This window comes from Nicotiana tabacum, chromosome 2 (genome assembly GCF_000715075.1).
Source record: "Nicotiana tabacum cultivar K326 chromosome 2, ASM71507v2, whole genome shotgun sequence".
In the NCBI taxonomy this organism is placed as follows: Eukaryota; Viridiplantae; Streptophyta; class Magnoliopsida; order Solanales; family Solanaceae; genus Nicotiana; species Nicotiana tabacum.
Genome location: NC_134081.1, coordinates 3265276 through 3281289, shown reverse-complemented (window position 1 = coordinate 3281289; position 16014 = coordinate 3265276). Strand labels below are relative to the sequence as shown.

Genomic DNA, 16014 nt, shown 5'->3' with positions numbered 1-16014 from the left:
TGTGTCTTTTCTATATTCTTTAATTGCCGTTATTATCAACTTCCATTGACTTTGTTATTGTCATTATACCGTTGTTTGGCTAAATTCCGCACTACCCGGGTTCCCAAATCTAACAAATTGGTATCAGAGACAGATCTAACCGGGTTGGTTTAAATAGCCAAAATGACTCTAACAAAGTCTTATGTTGAGAAATTTGACCGAAGTGCAAACTTCGGAATGTGGCAATTAAAGATGGAAGCTATCCTAATTCAGGATGGCTTAGATTTGGCACTGCAAGGAAATGAGAAGATGCCGGATAAAATGACGGACGGGGAGTTAGCCGTCATAGACAAAAAGCCAAAAGCAGGTATTATTTTAAATCTTTCAAATGAGGTTTTGCGTGAAGTTGCAGCAGAAAGCTCAGCCAAAGGCATATGGGAAAAGCTTAAAACCTTATATATGAAAAGAACAGTAGAAAACAAGCTTTACCTAAAGCAAAAACTCTACACTTTTCGTATGGCTGAAGGTACCTCTATACTTACTCATTTTGTTACTTTTGATTCTCTTCTTATGGATTTAAGTAACATAGATACTGAAATCAAAGATGAGGATCAAGCTGTGTTATTGCTTGTTTCCTTACGCCAGTCGTTTAAACATATAAGAGATACTATGCTTTATGAAAAAGATAATATCTCTTATAAAGATATCAACTCTATTATGAAATCAAAAGAACAAATAAATAGAGATATTACTGGGAAAACTAGTGGGAACCAAGGAGAATGTTTATTCATAAGAGATAGATCCAATAAGAAAGATTCAAGTAGTGAGAAACCTACATCAAGGTCAAAATCCAGATACAGAAATGTCATGTGCAAATATTGTCATAAGAAAGGTCACATTATTTCTGAATGCTTTAAATTAAAAACAAAGAAAAGCAAACAGAAAAGAAAAATGAGCACAAAAATACTGACACTGCCGAAGCAAGTATAGCTGCTGATGAGACTGAGGGAACTATTTTTTTAGCAACTAATAATAGTTTCAAATCTAACAATGAGTGGATTTGAGATTCGGGTTGTTCTTATCATATGTGTCTCAATCGGGATTTATTTACCACATATGAATCTATTGGAGGTGAAGTTGTCTTGATGGGCAACAATGCTGCCTGCAAAGTTATTGGAAAAGGTACAGTCCGAATCAAAATGCACGATGGTGTGGTGAGAACTCTCACCGATGTTAGACATGTTCCTGACTTGAAGAAAAATCTTATCTCTTTGGGCACTCTAGAATCTCTTGGGTGCAAGTACACAGGTGAAGGTGGAGTTCTGAAAATTTCTCATGGTGCTCTTGTGGTCATGAGCACCATGATCTGGTACGTTGTATATTTTTTTGGGATCTACTGTTACAGGTGCTGCTGCAGTTTCAATATCAGATAAATCAGATTCTGACATTACCAAATTGTGGCATATGCGATTGGGGCATGTGAGTGAAAAAGGTCTTTCCATCCTCAGTAACAAAGGTCTCTTATGTGGCCAAAGTACCGGAAATATGGAGTTCTGTGAACATTGTGTGTTCGGGAAGCAGAAAAGAGTCAGCTTCGAATCTCCAGCGATTCATAGAACAAAAGGTACTTTGGATTACATTCATTCAGATCTTTGGGGTCCTTCACGTACCCCATCAAAAGGTGGTGCCAGGTATATGTTAACTTTCATTGATGATTATTCAAGGAAAGTTTGGGTTTATTTCCTGAAAAATAAAAGTGATGTTTTCTTAAATTTCAAACAATGAAAAGTTTTGATTGAGAAGCAAACAGGAAAACAGGTTAAGCGGCTTAGAACAGATAATGGCTTGAAATTTTGTAATGATGAATTCAACGAATTTTGCAAGAATGAAGGAATTGCTCGACATCGTACTGTGAGAATGACACCTCAGCAAAATGGTGTGGCAGAAAGGATGAATATAACTGTTTTGGAAAGGGCTCGTTGCATGATTTCAAATGCTGGGTTGACAAACGCCTTTTGGGCAGAAGCTATCTCTACTACTTGTTATATTATCAACCGAGCTCCTTCTGCACCTTTGAACTTTAAGACTCCAGAGGAAATGTGGTAAGGTACTCCTGCTAATTATTCTGATTTAAAGATATTTGGTTGCCCTGCATACATGCATGTAAATGATGGAACCTGATCCCACGGCACTAAAATTTATAATTAGCAGAGATGTAACCTTTGATGAATCATCTATGTTACATTATAGAAAATAGTCTTCTAGTTCTTGTAATAAAGATAAAGGAAATAGTACACGAACCAGGTGGAGATTGAGATTGGCATTCCTTCTGAGCCAAGCTCATCAACTTTGGAGCAAAATACAGTTGAAACTCCTGAAGTTGAGACAGAAGCTGAAATTCCTGAAGTTGAGACTCCTGAAGTTGAACCAGAAGAAGAGGAGTATTCTATAGCCAATCATAGACCAAGAAGAGAAGGTAAACAACCATTAAGGTTTGGAGATTATGTTGCATTTGCTTTTTCAGTTGCACAGGAAACTGAAGAAATTGGAGAACCATCAAAATATTTAGAAGCAGTTTTTGGTGCTGACTCAGCCAAGTGGCTGATTGCAATGAATGAAGAAATTGAGTCTCTCCACAAGAATGGTACTTGGTCTCTTGTGAAGCCGCCATCAGGAAAAAGAATTGTTGGTTGCAAATGGGTCTTCAAGAAAAAGGATGGCATTCCAGGGGTTGAAGATGCGAGGTATAAGGCACGATTAGTTGCAAAGGGCTATAGTCAGGTACAAAGAGTTGATTTTAATGATATTTTCTCACCTGTTGTTAAACATAGCTCTATTCGTGCCTTGCTTGCCTTCGTTGCCATGTATGATTTGGAATTAGAACAACTTGATGTTAAGACAGCTTTCTTACATGGCGAACTTGAGGAACAAATATACATGCATCAACCCGACGGATTTGAAATTGAAGGAAAAGAAGTTCATGTTTGCTTGTTGAAGAAATCCTTGTACGGATTAAAGCAGTCTCCAAGACAATGGTATAAAAGTTTTGATTCCTTTATGTTGGGTCATGGTTATTCGAGGAGCATGTATGATAGTTGTGTTTACTTCCGGAAGTTAAATGATGGTTCATTTGTGTACCTATTATTATATGTTGATGACATGCTCATTGCTGCTAAGGATTTAATAGAAATTCACAATTTGAAAAGTCAGCTGAAAAGTGAATTTGCGATGAAAGATTTGGGAGCAGCTAAGAAAATCCTTGGCATGGAGATCAAAAGAGATCGAAAAGCCAACAGGCTATTTCTGACCCAGAAGAAGTACTTGAAGAAAGTCTTGGAGAGGTTTAGCATGAAAGATGCTAAACCAGTTAGTACCCCTCTTGCTGCTCATTTTAAGTTATCAGCTGCTCAGTTCCCGCAGTCAGAGGAAGAAGAGAGGTACATGGCACAGGTTCCTTATTCCAGTGCTGTCGGCAGTATTATGTATGCAATGGTTTGTACACGTCCAGACATTTCACAAGCAGTGTGCGTGGTAAGCCGGTATATGGCTTGCCCTGGTAAAGCACATTGGCATGCTGTGAAATGGATTCTCAGATACTTGCGACGTACTTCAAACACATGTTTGGAGTTTGGGAGAAATACTAACACTTTGGTTGGTTTTGTAGACTCAGATTATGCAGGTGATCTTGACAAAAGAAGATCACTGACAGGCTATGTATTTTGCATCGGTGGTTGCGCTATTAGTTGGAAAGCTACATTACAACATGTAGTAGCTTTATCTACTATCGAAGCAGAATATATGGCAGTAACCGAGGCGATCAAAGAAGCTTTATGGTTGAAGGGTCTATTTGCGGAACTCAGTTTATACCAAGTTGGTATTACCATTTTCTGTGATAGTCAAAGTGCCATTCACTTGACTAAAGATCAAATGTATCATGAGAGGACGAAGCACATTGATATAAAGTATCATTTCATCCGAGAAACCATTGCTGAAAGAAAAGTCTTTATTTAGAAGATCAACACTAGAGACAATCCTACTGACATGTTCACAAAACCTCTTTCAGTGTCCAAGTTCAAGCTTTGCCTGAACTTGATTGGCATTTATGAAGAATGATTTTGTCCATTGGGGTTTTTACGGAGAAGGTGGAGCAAATTTACTATATATAATCCGAAATTAGGCCAATGTGGAGATTTGTAATATGGCCAAATTTGACATTTGCCATGACATAATATCCATTAACAAATTTGTGAATCATGACATTTGCCATGACATAATATCTATTATTAGGCCATGGATTTCTTGCTATAAATAGAGGAGTTTCTCCTCATTTGAAAACACACTAATTCAAGAGCTTTTCACTCTTGTCTTTCTTTCTCCTCCTTTATTTCATTATAGAGTAGTTTGTAAGAGAGTGAGTGTTGGGAAACACTTGTGTGAACCCTTTCTTTGAAGTGATCTTGTGAGGTTATTCTCTTGGGGTATTTGGGATTAATTAGAGTATTTACTCTAATTTTGTACTCTCTTTTCTACTCTTGTTGGTATAGTGAAATTGCTTCTCTCCGCTTGTGGACGTAGGTCACCTTGACCGAACCACGTTAAATTTGTGTCTTCTTTATATTCTTTAATTGCCGTTATTATCAACTTCCATTGTCTTTGTTATTGTCATTATACCGTTGTTTGGCTAAATTCCGCACTACCCGGGTTCCCAAATCTAACACTAAGCAAGCAGACCCACCCCCTTCTTTTCTGACCTTAAAATCCATCTTTCCATGGTGGTGGACTTGGGTTCCAGAAGGTAAAATGCTGCGCTGTGAACTTAATTTGAAGCATAAGACTCGTCTTCTTCACTTTAGCATACCACAATATTTCCAGTTGTATCTGGGACTAGAAAAACAAAAAGCTCTGTAGAAGAAGATGGTGGAAACTAAAATAGGCAACTCCCAATTCATAATTGTTACAGTGTAGCTGTATCTACCTCCGCTATCGTATATTTATACACTCTCTCAAGTGAAAGGGGATGGATGGCTTCTGTTTAATGTTCGCCATTGACACTTACTACGTATTGATTAAACCAGAAACGCAATGCACTACTCGTTAATCAATATATGACTCTGAAAGATTGACAAGTTCTGTAACTTGGATAGATCTGACAGCTTTCCTTCTCTAAAAGCAGCTTGTTAGCATTTCTTTAATTGTCTATAAATTTTTCCTCTTTTTAAGAGTATATTTCACAGCAAAAGAAATTGGAAAGACAGGAAAAAGACGAGACCCCTTCTAGGAAAGCAAAGAGGCAACTGTTCCTGGCTGTAAGTTATACCCAAAGAAGTTGGTTTTCTTTAACCCATTACAATTGCAACTTTTATGGGTCAATATCTTTTCTCCTTGTTTCAGGACTTCCCGGATTTCTTTGCACATAACACTCCGGAGCCTGCTATTAACATCACCAAACACTCTCCTGCAGTCCATGGCTCAAATCACTTGGCAGAATCTGTTAATAGTCAGAAGTCTGTAACTGATGTTGTTGTGTTAGATAATGCGTCCTCTTCCACATCACCACTTTCATCTGATGAAGTAAGTTCACTTTCTTAGTCTTATCTCAAGCACTACACAAGCGTATTTTATTTTATACAATAGTATGTATGTATGCATTTATATGAAGAAAGACTTCCCAGCATTAGATGCTAGGCTTGATAGAATGGAGGCTTGATAAAACATATATTTTCAAGGATGTATATGAATTTGACTTAAATATAGTAACAACAATGGCAGGCAAATGCTGTAATCGGTGTAAGTTGCCGAAGATGTTGCATTTCATTTCGTAACCTTTTAATAATAGTTGGAAGTAAAATGGTGAGGCCATCCCCAGTGGCGGAGCCACATGCATCAAAGGGGTGTAACGCCGGAAAATTATACTGTATAGCTCGATAATTTTAAAAATAATATGTATATATACTATATAATGACACCCTGACTTCTTGGTGAGTTTGTTTCATTATATTTTGACTCTCCTTAATGAAAATTCTGGCTCCGCTACTGGTCATCCCTAGTGTGGCTGATTCATTAGTCTATCTTTGAAGTTTATGCGTTCCTATGGCTGCCTCAAGCTAATACTACAATAATTATTGGGGTTCACAATCAGATAATTATTAATATTTAGTGGATTTCTTAATATAAACACAGGGTTTGAGAAAATGCTATTGGATTCGCATCCCATGACCAACACAGTCAATCTGCCCCTGCACTGAAGTTGAGGGATAATTTGAGTTACATGTCATAGTTATAGAAGGGGCAAAGGTTCAAATATGCCCTTGTACTATACGAAATTGAGCACATTTGCCCTTCGTTAATACTTTAGCTCAAATATGCCCTTACCGTCACGTAGTTGGTCCATATATGCCCTTAGAGTTATACAGTTGGCCCATATACGCCATTTTCGAAACGGAATCCACCCAAACTAATTAGATCTTTCGTTAATTGTATTAAAGTGTATTACAAACACTATTTCCTTTTTATTAGTACTTTTTTTTCTTTACCTTTCTCTTTTCTTTCTTCTTTTCTTCTCCTTTTTTTTTTCCTTTTTCTTTCTCCCTTATCTGATTTCCTCCATTACTGATGTCTTCTCCATTTTCGTTACCAATTTTACTTGACAAAACTCATGAATTCCAATTACTAAGAAAATTCTCCCATAAGGTAATCAAGTTCCAATTTCAATGGCCCTCTAAATAAACGAAATTAAATTATTCCAAAAATTATGGTTTAAACTTTAAAATAATAAAAACATCTCAACCTTTAGCAATACTCAAAAAAACCAAAATATTTAAATTGTTTTCAGAAAGATAATTTAATGATTAAAAGCCTAGAGTTCAAGTTGTAGTGTTATAAATTTGAGTTGTTAGTCTTTTTTCATCTTTTTTCAGCTGGACATTTTCTATTTTTTTTATTAACTATGTAAATTAGGGGTGTACATGGAACGGGTTGGTTCGGTTTTTATCAAAACCAAACCAAACCAATTATATCGGTTTGGATTGTTCGGTTTTGTTGGATTTTTCGGGTTTTTTGTTACATAAATATTATTTCAAGCTTACTTTGTTAAATTTTTTAGAACTAAATATATGTTCAGTAAAAATTAAAAAATTGACAAACATATGATCTATTAAAATATTCTTATGGGAGAATTTTCTTAGTAATTGGAATTCATGAGTTTTGTCAAGTGAAATTGGTGACAGAATTGGAGAAGACATCAGTAATGGAGGAAATCGGATAAGGGAGAAAGAAAAAGGAAAAAAAAAGAGAAGAAAAAAAAGAAAGAAAGAAAAGAGAAAGGTAAAGAAAAAAAAGTACTAATAAAAAGGAAATAGTGTTTGTAATATACTTTAATACAATTAACGAAAAATCTAATTAGTTTGGGTGTATTCCGTTTCGAAAAGGGCATATATGAGCCAATTGTGTAACTCTAAGGGCATATATGGACCAACTATGTGACGTTAAGGGTATATTTGAGCTAAAGTATTAACGAAGGGCAAATGTGCTCAATTTCGTACAGTACAAGGGCATATTTGGACCTTTCCCTTATAGAAGTAGAGGAAATTGATACATTTATGGACCAAAACATCTACTAATAGAGTAAATTTGAATTGTTTGTTAAATTGACTTTCTTAAACGTGTAAATAGGTTTTCAAATGACTTTTTCTTGTAGAAGTATGTGAGAAAATTTGAGATATCTCAAATTCAGATTAATCATCTAGTATAAGAAGGCTTTGATATGTGAAGTCAAAATTAAATTTAACTTAAAACTGAGGCATATAGAAGAGAAGTGGAGAAATGCAGGATCTTGGCATGAGTAATAAAATTGGATCTATTTTTAGTTAAAACAGGAGAATAAAAGTTTGATAGTAAATGAGTAGTTGAAGATCCACATAGGGTAAAGTAGAAAAGATAATCTAAGAAGATAAATTTGGAGAAAAAAGGAGCAAAATGGTCTGAGTACATGCAAAGGAGGCTTAAAGATCCACCTAACAAAATGGTGGCTGAGAATATCGCCATTTATGAAAATAGCAAAACAAAGGGGACACTAGGATGCTCATAACATAACAAGTAACATCGAATGATTTACGTTTACACGACTAATTTTTGTTAAACCTCTTGTACATTACTTTTATTCTTATGTGGGTAACTGTAACTCTTTTATGATAGTGTTCAATGTGGAATTATATCCACGAATTCCTAGTAACTCAAGTACAGGAAGAACTTAGAGTAGTGCTGATGAGGGAAGTGAGTACACTTGCTTCAAGTAAAAGGACTTCGTTTAAAAAAGAATCTTTCTTTTTCGCTATGGCGATGCACCTTTATCATTTTTGCAGAAAAGTAGGAGCAAAGCATCTGTTGGACGAAACTTAATTGCTGATCATTCCAAAATAAGTGATGCTGAGGACTTCTTTGCTCGGGTCGCAGCACAGCTCCAAGATGCTAAATCCCCGGGAATTGATGTCAAGTCACCTGCACTAAGAATGTCTCGATGCTCAGCCCAAGTACTTAACAAAACCAAAGCTGAAGTTCGGAAGCTACTTATGATGCCTTTGCACGACATAGTTCTCCCTGAAAACTCTTCAGTTTTAGTGGCTGCCCTTCCTAAATATGCTGCATCACCCAATCTCTCGGTTGAGAAAGTATGTGCTTTGGAGGAACTCGAAAAGAATCTCCCATCCTTATTCTCTGATTTTCATCAGGCGAAGAGGCAGCAGAAAGTGTATAGCAGTAAGGTTGCCAAGAAGGTAATCCTGATCGATGAACTTCTACGTGTTCCTTACACTATAGTTGCGGAATAATAAATGTAGAAAGTAAAAGACACAAATATTTTTGTGAAAAACACCTGGCTCAAAAGGTGAAAAAATCACTACCTACTACCCAGTAGGATTTTTCCCAACAATTCACTAAATCACTGAGCCAAAAACATCATTTACAAAACTCTTTGTAAACCTAAGGATTACCTCTAACCCTTTGGGGCAACTGGCCTCTAGCTGTTGCGACAACTGCAAGTTAACTCTAACTTGAATACTACACTCAAAGTACCTAGTACAATTGCTTCTCGATAAAACTGAAAGATACAACTCAAAAGTCCTACTACAATGAAACTAGAATAAAATACAGATACTTGGAACTGGTTCTTCTATTTGGTTCATGTAGTTTCATGTTCGCACACTTGAATCACACATTAATTGCTTGCAAAATGCCTTGTTATTTTGCTCTCAACTCTCGTTTAACTTCAGCATTTGTGCGTGCCTGTAAAATGAGAATATCCTGAAATATATAGAATTAGTTCTAGTTATCTTCAACTTCTAACTCCTCCTTTATCTAGGATAGAGTTATCTTTGAGTAATGAGTCCTTCTCCTTATCACTTATGCAACATTTTCGTTCAGGAGATATCCGATATAACCACACTCAAGCTTATCTCCTTCACGAGCATGCCTTGTGCTCGAATCTGCCTGTGTATGTGTACACTGTGTATGGACCTGGTTCATGCTTGAGTTCCTTTGTCAATCATCAAAACAAATTTCACTTAGGCCAACAATCAAATTTGATATGGATTTAACCCTTCGACAAGAGTAGAAAAGTGGTACATTAATCCTTACAATACATAGTGCAAAGGGGCAGCCCAATGCACAAGATATTCCGCCTTTATGCAGGATCCGAGGAAACGTTGCACCCCAAGAAATTAAACTTATACTATATACGTCGACAATGTTTAACATGTTAGGGGTCGTTTGGAGGGTGCATAAAAATAGTACCGAATATGGTGTATCAGTATGTTAGTTATGATGTGATTATTTCTTATCGACTATTTGGTTTGGTGTATTAAAATGTTTTGAAAGGGCAATTCTATCTTTATACATGCTTATCCATGTATTAAAAATTATGGTATTGCTAATGTCATGGTTTGCTATGTATAAAAATAATATGATGCTTAATTAAACTCTTCACCATTTCAAAAATCTTCGTCACACTATCTGTGTAACCATGGGGAGGGGGGTGAGTTATGGGTTCGACCGAACCTAGTAGATTTAATCAAAACTCTATATTTGTCTTAAGAAATTCATTGAATATGTATAAATTATTAATTTAGAACCCAGTAACTTAATTAGAGTAGAATCTCGAACCCATAAACTTCAAATTTTGGCTTCGCCTCAACGTGTAACAATTACAAAACGATGAAATAATCTTGGCATTTGTATAAGGTCAAAACCGAGTTTGCCATTCGTATGACTAATCGAGATTGGAACGTGATAAACCATGGTTCAACTTTGTATAATATTGAGCCATGATGCGAAGTTAGGTTGCCGAGCTCGAGACCCAGGGACCGATCAAGATCGAGGTCAAGCAAAATAAAGACCAATCAAGGTTGTGATCGAGCAGAATAGAGACCAATCAAGATCTAGATCGAGCAAAATAGAGACCGATCGAGGTTGAGATCGGCCGAGATCGCTTATCGAGTCAAAAAATAGAAAGCCGGAATATTCGCAATTGGGCGGGAATCTCGGCGGATATCACGACGCATATCAAGGAAGGACCAATTAATTAATCTATCATGAGATTCCTTATGTATATTTAATTATATCCAAAATAGGACTTCCCAACTATATAAAGGGTTGTCTGATCATATGTAGAAAATAGATTCATTCAGATTCATATAATACAAAGCAATACACTGCTTTTTCTTCTGGTTTTGATATTCAGTTACCCTATTCTTGTATCAGTTACTCTCTATTCAGTTTGAGGGAGATTAAACTTGAGGGCCTAGGCTAATTAATTCATTCGGTTTGCATTCATTTCTTTAACAGTTAATTTCTGCAGGCGTATCGAGGTTGAGGAGGTCGTGGGAGCTATGCGTAAGATGAGTAGGGGCAGAGCGACCGGGCCAGATGAGATTTCGGTGAAATTTTGAAAGTGTGTGGGGAGAGCAGGTTTGGAGTGGTTGACTAGGTTGCTTAATATTATTTTTAAGGGGAAAAGGATGCCGGATGAGTGGAGGTAGAGTACGGTGGTTCCATTGTATAAGAACAAAGGTGATATCCAGAGTTGTAACAATTATAGGGGTATCAAATTACTGAGTCATACCATGAAAGTGTGGGAGAGGGTGGTTGGAGCGAGGGTGAGGATGGCAGTGTCTGTATCCGACAACCAGTTTGGGTTCATGCCGGGTCGTTCGACTACTGAAGCTATACACCTTGTTAGAAGGTTGGTGGAACTATACAGAGAGAGGAAGAAGGATCTGCATATGGTGTTTATTAACCTAGAGAAAGTGTATGACAAAGTTCCTAGAGAAATTCTCTGGAGATGCCTGGAGGCAAAAGGTGTGTCGGTTCCCTACATTATGGCGATTAAGGACATGTATGATGGGGCTAAGACTCGGGTTAGGACAGTAGGAGGCGACTCTGAGCATTTTTCGGTTGTAATGGAGTTACACCAAGGTTCTGCGCTCAATCCGTTCTTATTCTCCCTGGTGATGGACGCGTTAACACACCATATTCAAGGGGATGTGCCATGGTGCATGCTATTCGCCGATGACATAGTTCTGATTGATGAGTCGCGAGCCGGTGTTAACGAGAGGCTGGAGGTTTGGAGACAGGCTCTTGAGTCTAAGGGTTTCAAGTTGAGCAGGACGAAGACAGAATACCTGGAGTGTAAGTTCAGCGCTGAGCCAGGAGAAGTGGGCGTGGATGTGAGGCTTGACACGCAGGTCATCCCGAGTAGAGGCAGCTTCAAGTACCTTGGTTCGGTTATCCAGGGGGGAGGGGAGATCGACGAGGATGTCACACACCGTATTGGAGTAGGATGGATGAAATAGAGGTTAGCATCGGGAGTCCTGTGTGACAAGAGAGTGCCACCGATACTCAAAGGTAAGTTTTATAAAGCGGTGGTTAGACCGGCCATGATGTATGGGGCTGAGTGTTGGCCCGTTAAGAACTCACATATCCAGAAGATGAAAGTAGCAGAAATGAAGATGTTGTGGTGGATGTGCGGGCACACTAGGATAGATAAGGAATGATGATATTCGGGAGAAGGTGCATGTAGCTCCCATCGATGACAAGATGCGGGAAGCGAGGCTTAGATGGTTCGGACATGTTCAGAGGAGAAGCCCAGATGCTCCGGTACGGAGGTGTGAGCAGTTGGTTACGGAGGGCACGAGAAGAGGTAGATGGCGGCCTAAGAAGTATTGGGGAGAGGTGATTAGGCAGGATATGGCGAGGTTCCAGATTTCCGAGGACATGACACTTGATAGGAAGATATGAAGGTCGAGTATTAAGGTTGTAGGTTAGGAGGTAGTTCAGTTGTGCCTTACTTCGTAATATGGTGGGACTAGCCATGTAGGGTTTTTGTCTAAGATAACTAGTGGGAATGTTGTGGCGTACTAGTTCGCTTTTCAGTGCAGGTCTTATTTACTAGCTATCGCTTTTGCTTTACATCTTTCTTCTCGATTTCATGGTGTTCCTATTTTTCTTATGACTGTTATGGTGATACTAATATTTACTAATATTGTCTCCCGTTCTTTACATCTTTTTTTCTGGATTTCATGGTGTTCCTATTTATCTTATGATTGTTGTTGTGATACTAATATTGTCTCCCTTTTTGCCTTTTTTTTTTTGAGCCGAGGGACTTTCGGAAACAGCCTCTCTACTCCTTCGGGGTAGGGGTAAGGTCTGCGTACACACTACCCTCCCAGACCCCATTAGTGGGATTTTACTGGGTTGTTGTTGTTGTTGTATTTATATATTTTCTCAATTTGTACCGAATTATACCACGTATCCTTATAATCACGTATAAATTCAAATGTTATCCGTTTTTCGGGTAAACAGTTTGGCGCCGACCGTGGAGCTAATGAAAATAGTGGTTATTTGATACAAATCACTGTAAAACGGATAATTTTACGCTTGCTCTTCGATGTATCTTTGATTTCAGGTAAAAAATGACGAACTCTCAATTAGTGCCCTTACATATCTACAACGAATCTAGTCATCAAGATGAGAATAACAACGTGACGCCCGGGGATGAAAGGCCACCCGATGACCCGTTGGGACTCGGGCTGTGGATCCAATTGACATTAATTCGCATGTGGCCATCGAAGCGAACCAACATTCTGGTCCCGAAAATTTCATTCATGGCGGAACCCGATCTGCAGTTCGAAATACCCAAAATATTGGAGAAGATGGGAACAACATGCGTATGATCTTCGAAATGCTGCAAGCTCAACAGGTGGCGATAGCTTAGTTGCAGAGCCAAACCCAGGCGCTGAGCAGGCCTGAGCCCAGTCCACTCCAAAAAGTCACCCACAGAACGGAGCCAACTGTAGTAAGGTCAAATGAGCAAGAATCAGGGACTAACCCCGAAATTATAAAGATGCTCGAGGAACTGACAAAGCGGATAGAGTTAGGGGAAAAAAGGATCGAAGTAAATAACAAGAAAGTGGAAACTTATAACTCCAGGGTTGATCAGATCCCGGGGACACCACCAATATTGAAGGGTTTGGATTCCAAAAGGTTTGTACAAAAGCCTTTCCCCCCGAGCGAAGCTCCCAAACCGATCCCTAAAATATTTCGCAAGCCCGAGATTCCTAAGTATAATGGAACGACCGACCCCAACGAGCATGTCACCTCTTACACGTGTGCCATTAAAGGGAATGATCTAGAGGACGATAAGATAGAATCCGTATTACTAAAGAAATTTGGGGAAACCCTGTCAAAATGAGCAATGATATGGTATCATAATTTACCACCTAACTCTATCGATTCTTTTGCCATGCTTCCAGATTCTTTTGTGAAAGCACATGCCGGAGTCATAAAGGTCGAGACCAGGAAGTCAGGCCTTTTTAAGGTAAAACAAAAAGAGAACGAGATGCTAAGAGAGTTGTATCTCGTTTCCAAATGGAACGAATGGATCTAGCACCAGTCACAGACTATTGGGCCGTTCAAGCTTTCACCCAAGGACTAAATGAATGAAGCTCAGTGGCTTTACAGTAGTTGAAGCAGAACTTGATTGAGTACCCGGTTGTTACCTGGGCCGATGTACATAATTGATATCAATCGAAGATTAGGGTTGAAGACGACCAGTTGGGGGCTCCTTCTGGATCCATTACCAAAAGGGACATCGATCGAGAACCGAGGTTGAACATGGATCAATATCAGCCGTATAACAGAGATCGTAGGGGCAACGGACCTGCGTACAACCCTGTACGAGGCGAAAGGAGAAGTGATCTAGGCCAAAGTTCTCGAGGGCTAATAAGCAAGAATGGTTTAGACAGGCATACCAGACCTAAGGAAGCACCACGACTATCAGAGTATAACTTCAATGTTGATGCATCCGCCATCGTATCGGCTATCGGACGCATCAAAGATACTAAATGGCCTCGACTTCTGCAGAACGATCCAGCCCAGAGAAATCACAATCAGGTATGCAAGTATCATGGCACCCATGGCCACAGAACAGAAGATTGCATGCAGTTGAGAGAAGAAGTAGCTCGGTTATTCAATGAAGGACACCTTCGAGAATTTGTAAGTGATCGGGCCAAGAATCACTTCAAAAATAAAGAACTCAATAGACGAAACGAGCAAGAAGAACCGCAACACATTATTCACATGATTATCGGATGGAGCGATGTTCCCCAAGAGCCAGTGTTTAAACGCACTAAGGTGTCAATCGTAAGGGAGAAGGGATCTCGGGCTCAAAAATACATACCAAAAAGAACCTTGTCCTTCAACGACGAAGATGCAGAAGGAATCATGCGGTCCCATAACGATACACTTGTAATATCTATACTTATGAATAAAACTCAACTTAAGTGTGTGTTAATTGATCCAGGTAGTTCGGCCAACATCATTCGTTCGATGGTTGTAGAGCAACTCGGTCTACAGGACCAGGTTGTGCCCACGACCCTGGTACTAAACGGATTCAACATGGCATGTGAAATTACTAAGGGCGAGATAACTTTGCCAGTAAACGTGGCCGGGACCATCCAAGAAACGAAGTTCCACGTGATCGAGGGTGACATGAGGTATAACGCCCTATTCGGGAGACCATGGATCCACAACATAAGAGCAATACCCTCGACCCTTCACCAGGTTCTAAAATTCCAAACACTAGAGGATTAAAACAATCTACGGGGAACACCCCGCCGCAAAAGAAATGTTTATCGTCGACGAAGTGATTCCGCTATCGTCACTCTCATCTACAAAGGGGTCAAATTCGAAGGGAAAACACGAGACCAAATTGCAATCACAAACGCCGGCCTCGACCCAACTAGAGAAGCATCGGTCTGACGAAGATGATGATTATGGGGTACCTCGATCCTTCATAGTCCCCGATGATTCCAACGCTACCAAATTAACGGTCGAAGAGCTGGAGCAAATCACACTTATTGAACATCTTCCCGAACGAAAGGTATACCTGGGCACGGGGTTAAATCCCGAGCTCAGGAAAAAGCTTATTCAATTTCTTATATCTAACATGAATTGTTTCGCTTGGTCCCATCTTGACATAGACTAAGCTTGGATCCAAAGTTCCATCCGGTGAAGGAAAAAAGAAGACCCTACTCTGAGGTCAAACATGCTTTCGTCAAAGATGGGGTAACCAAACTTCTTAAAATAGGGTCCATCTATGAAGTAAAATACCCCGAATAGTTAGCAAACGTAGTAGTAGTCCCTAAAAAAAGAAACAAACTTAGAATGTGTGTAGATTATAAGGATCTAAATAAAGCATGCCCCAGGAATTCTTTTCCTTTGCTTAATATCGACTGCATGATCGATGCCACAGATGGCCATGAGATTCTCAGTTTTCTCGATGCTTATTCCGGGTACAATCAAATACAAATGAGCCTGGATGATCAAGAAAAGACCTCGTTCATCACTAAGTATGGTACCTACTCCTACAATGTAATGCCATTTGGATTAAAAAATGCTGGTGCCACTTACCAATACCTTGTAAATTGAATGTTCGAAGAACAAATAGGAAAATCTATGGAAGTTTACATTGATGACATACTAGTT

At 39.0% G+C, this 16014-nt stretch overlaps 1 protein-coding gene across 1 annotated transcript; it reads left to right on the top strand.

The window, feature by feature from the left end:
- The first annotated feature begins 300 nt into the window (after positions 1-300).
- On the top strand, positions 301-8943 carry LOC107801804 (uncharacterized). Its single transcript, XM_075239738.1, has 4 exons — positions 301-346; positions 5200-5285; positions 5371-5550; positions 8340-8943. Exons 1-4 carry the CDS (start codon positions 301-303, stop codon positions 8802-8804), a joined length of 777 nt encoding a protein of 258 aa, XP_075095839.1. The 3' UTR covers positions 8805-8943.
- The last annotated feature ends 7071 nt before the right edge of the window (positions 8944-16014 follow it).

Bases quoted from the DNA above. Each gene is read 5' to 3' on its own strand.
- LOC107801804 (XM_075239738.1), top strand. From the start codon at position 301: ATGACGGACGGGGAGTTAGCCGTCATAGACAAAAAGCCAAAAGCAG. The intron at 347-5,199 runs GTATTATTTTAA...CCTCTTTTTAAG, and splicing joins AGACAAAAAGCCAAAAGCAG to AGTATATTTCACAGCAAAAG. The intron at 5,286-5,370 runs GTAAGTTATACC...TCCTTGTTTCAG, and splicing joins AGAGGCAACTGTTCCTGGCT to GACTTCCCGGATTTCTTTGC.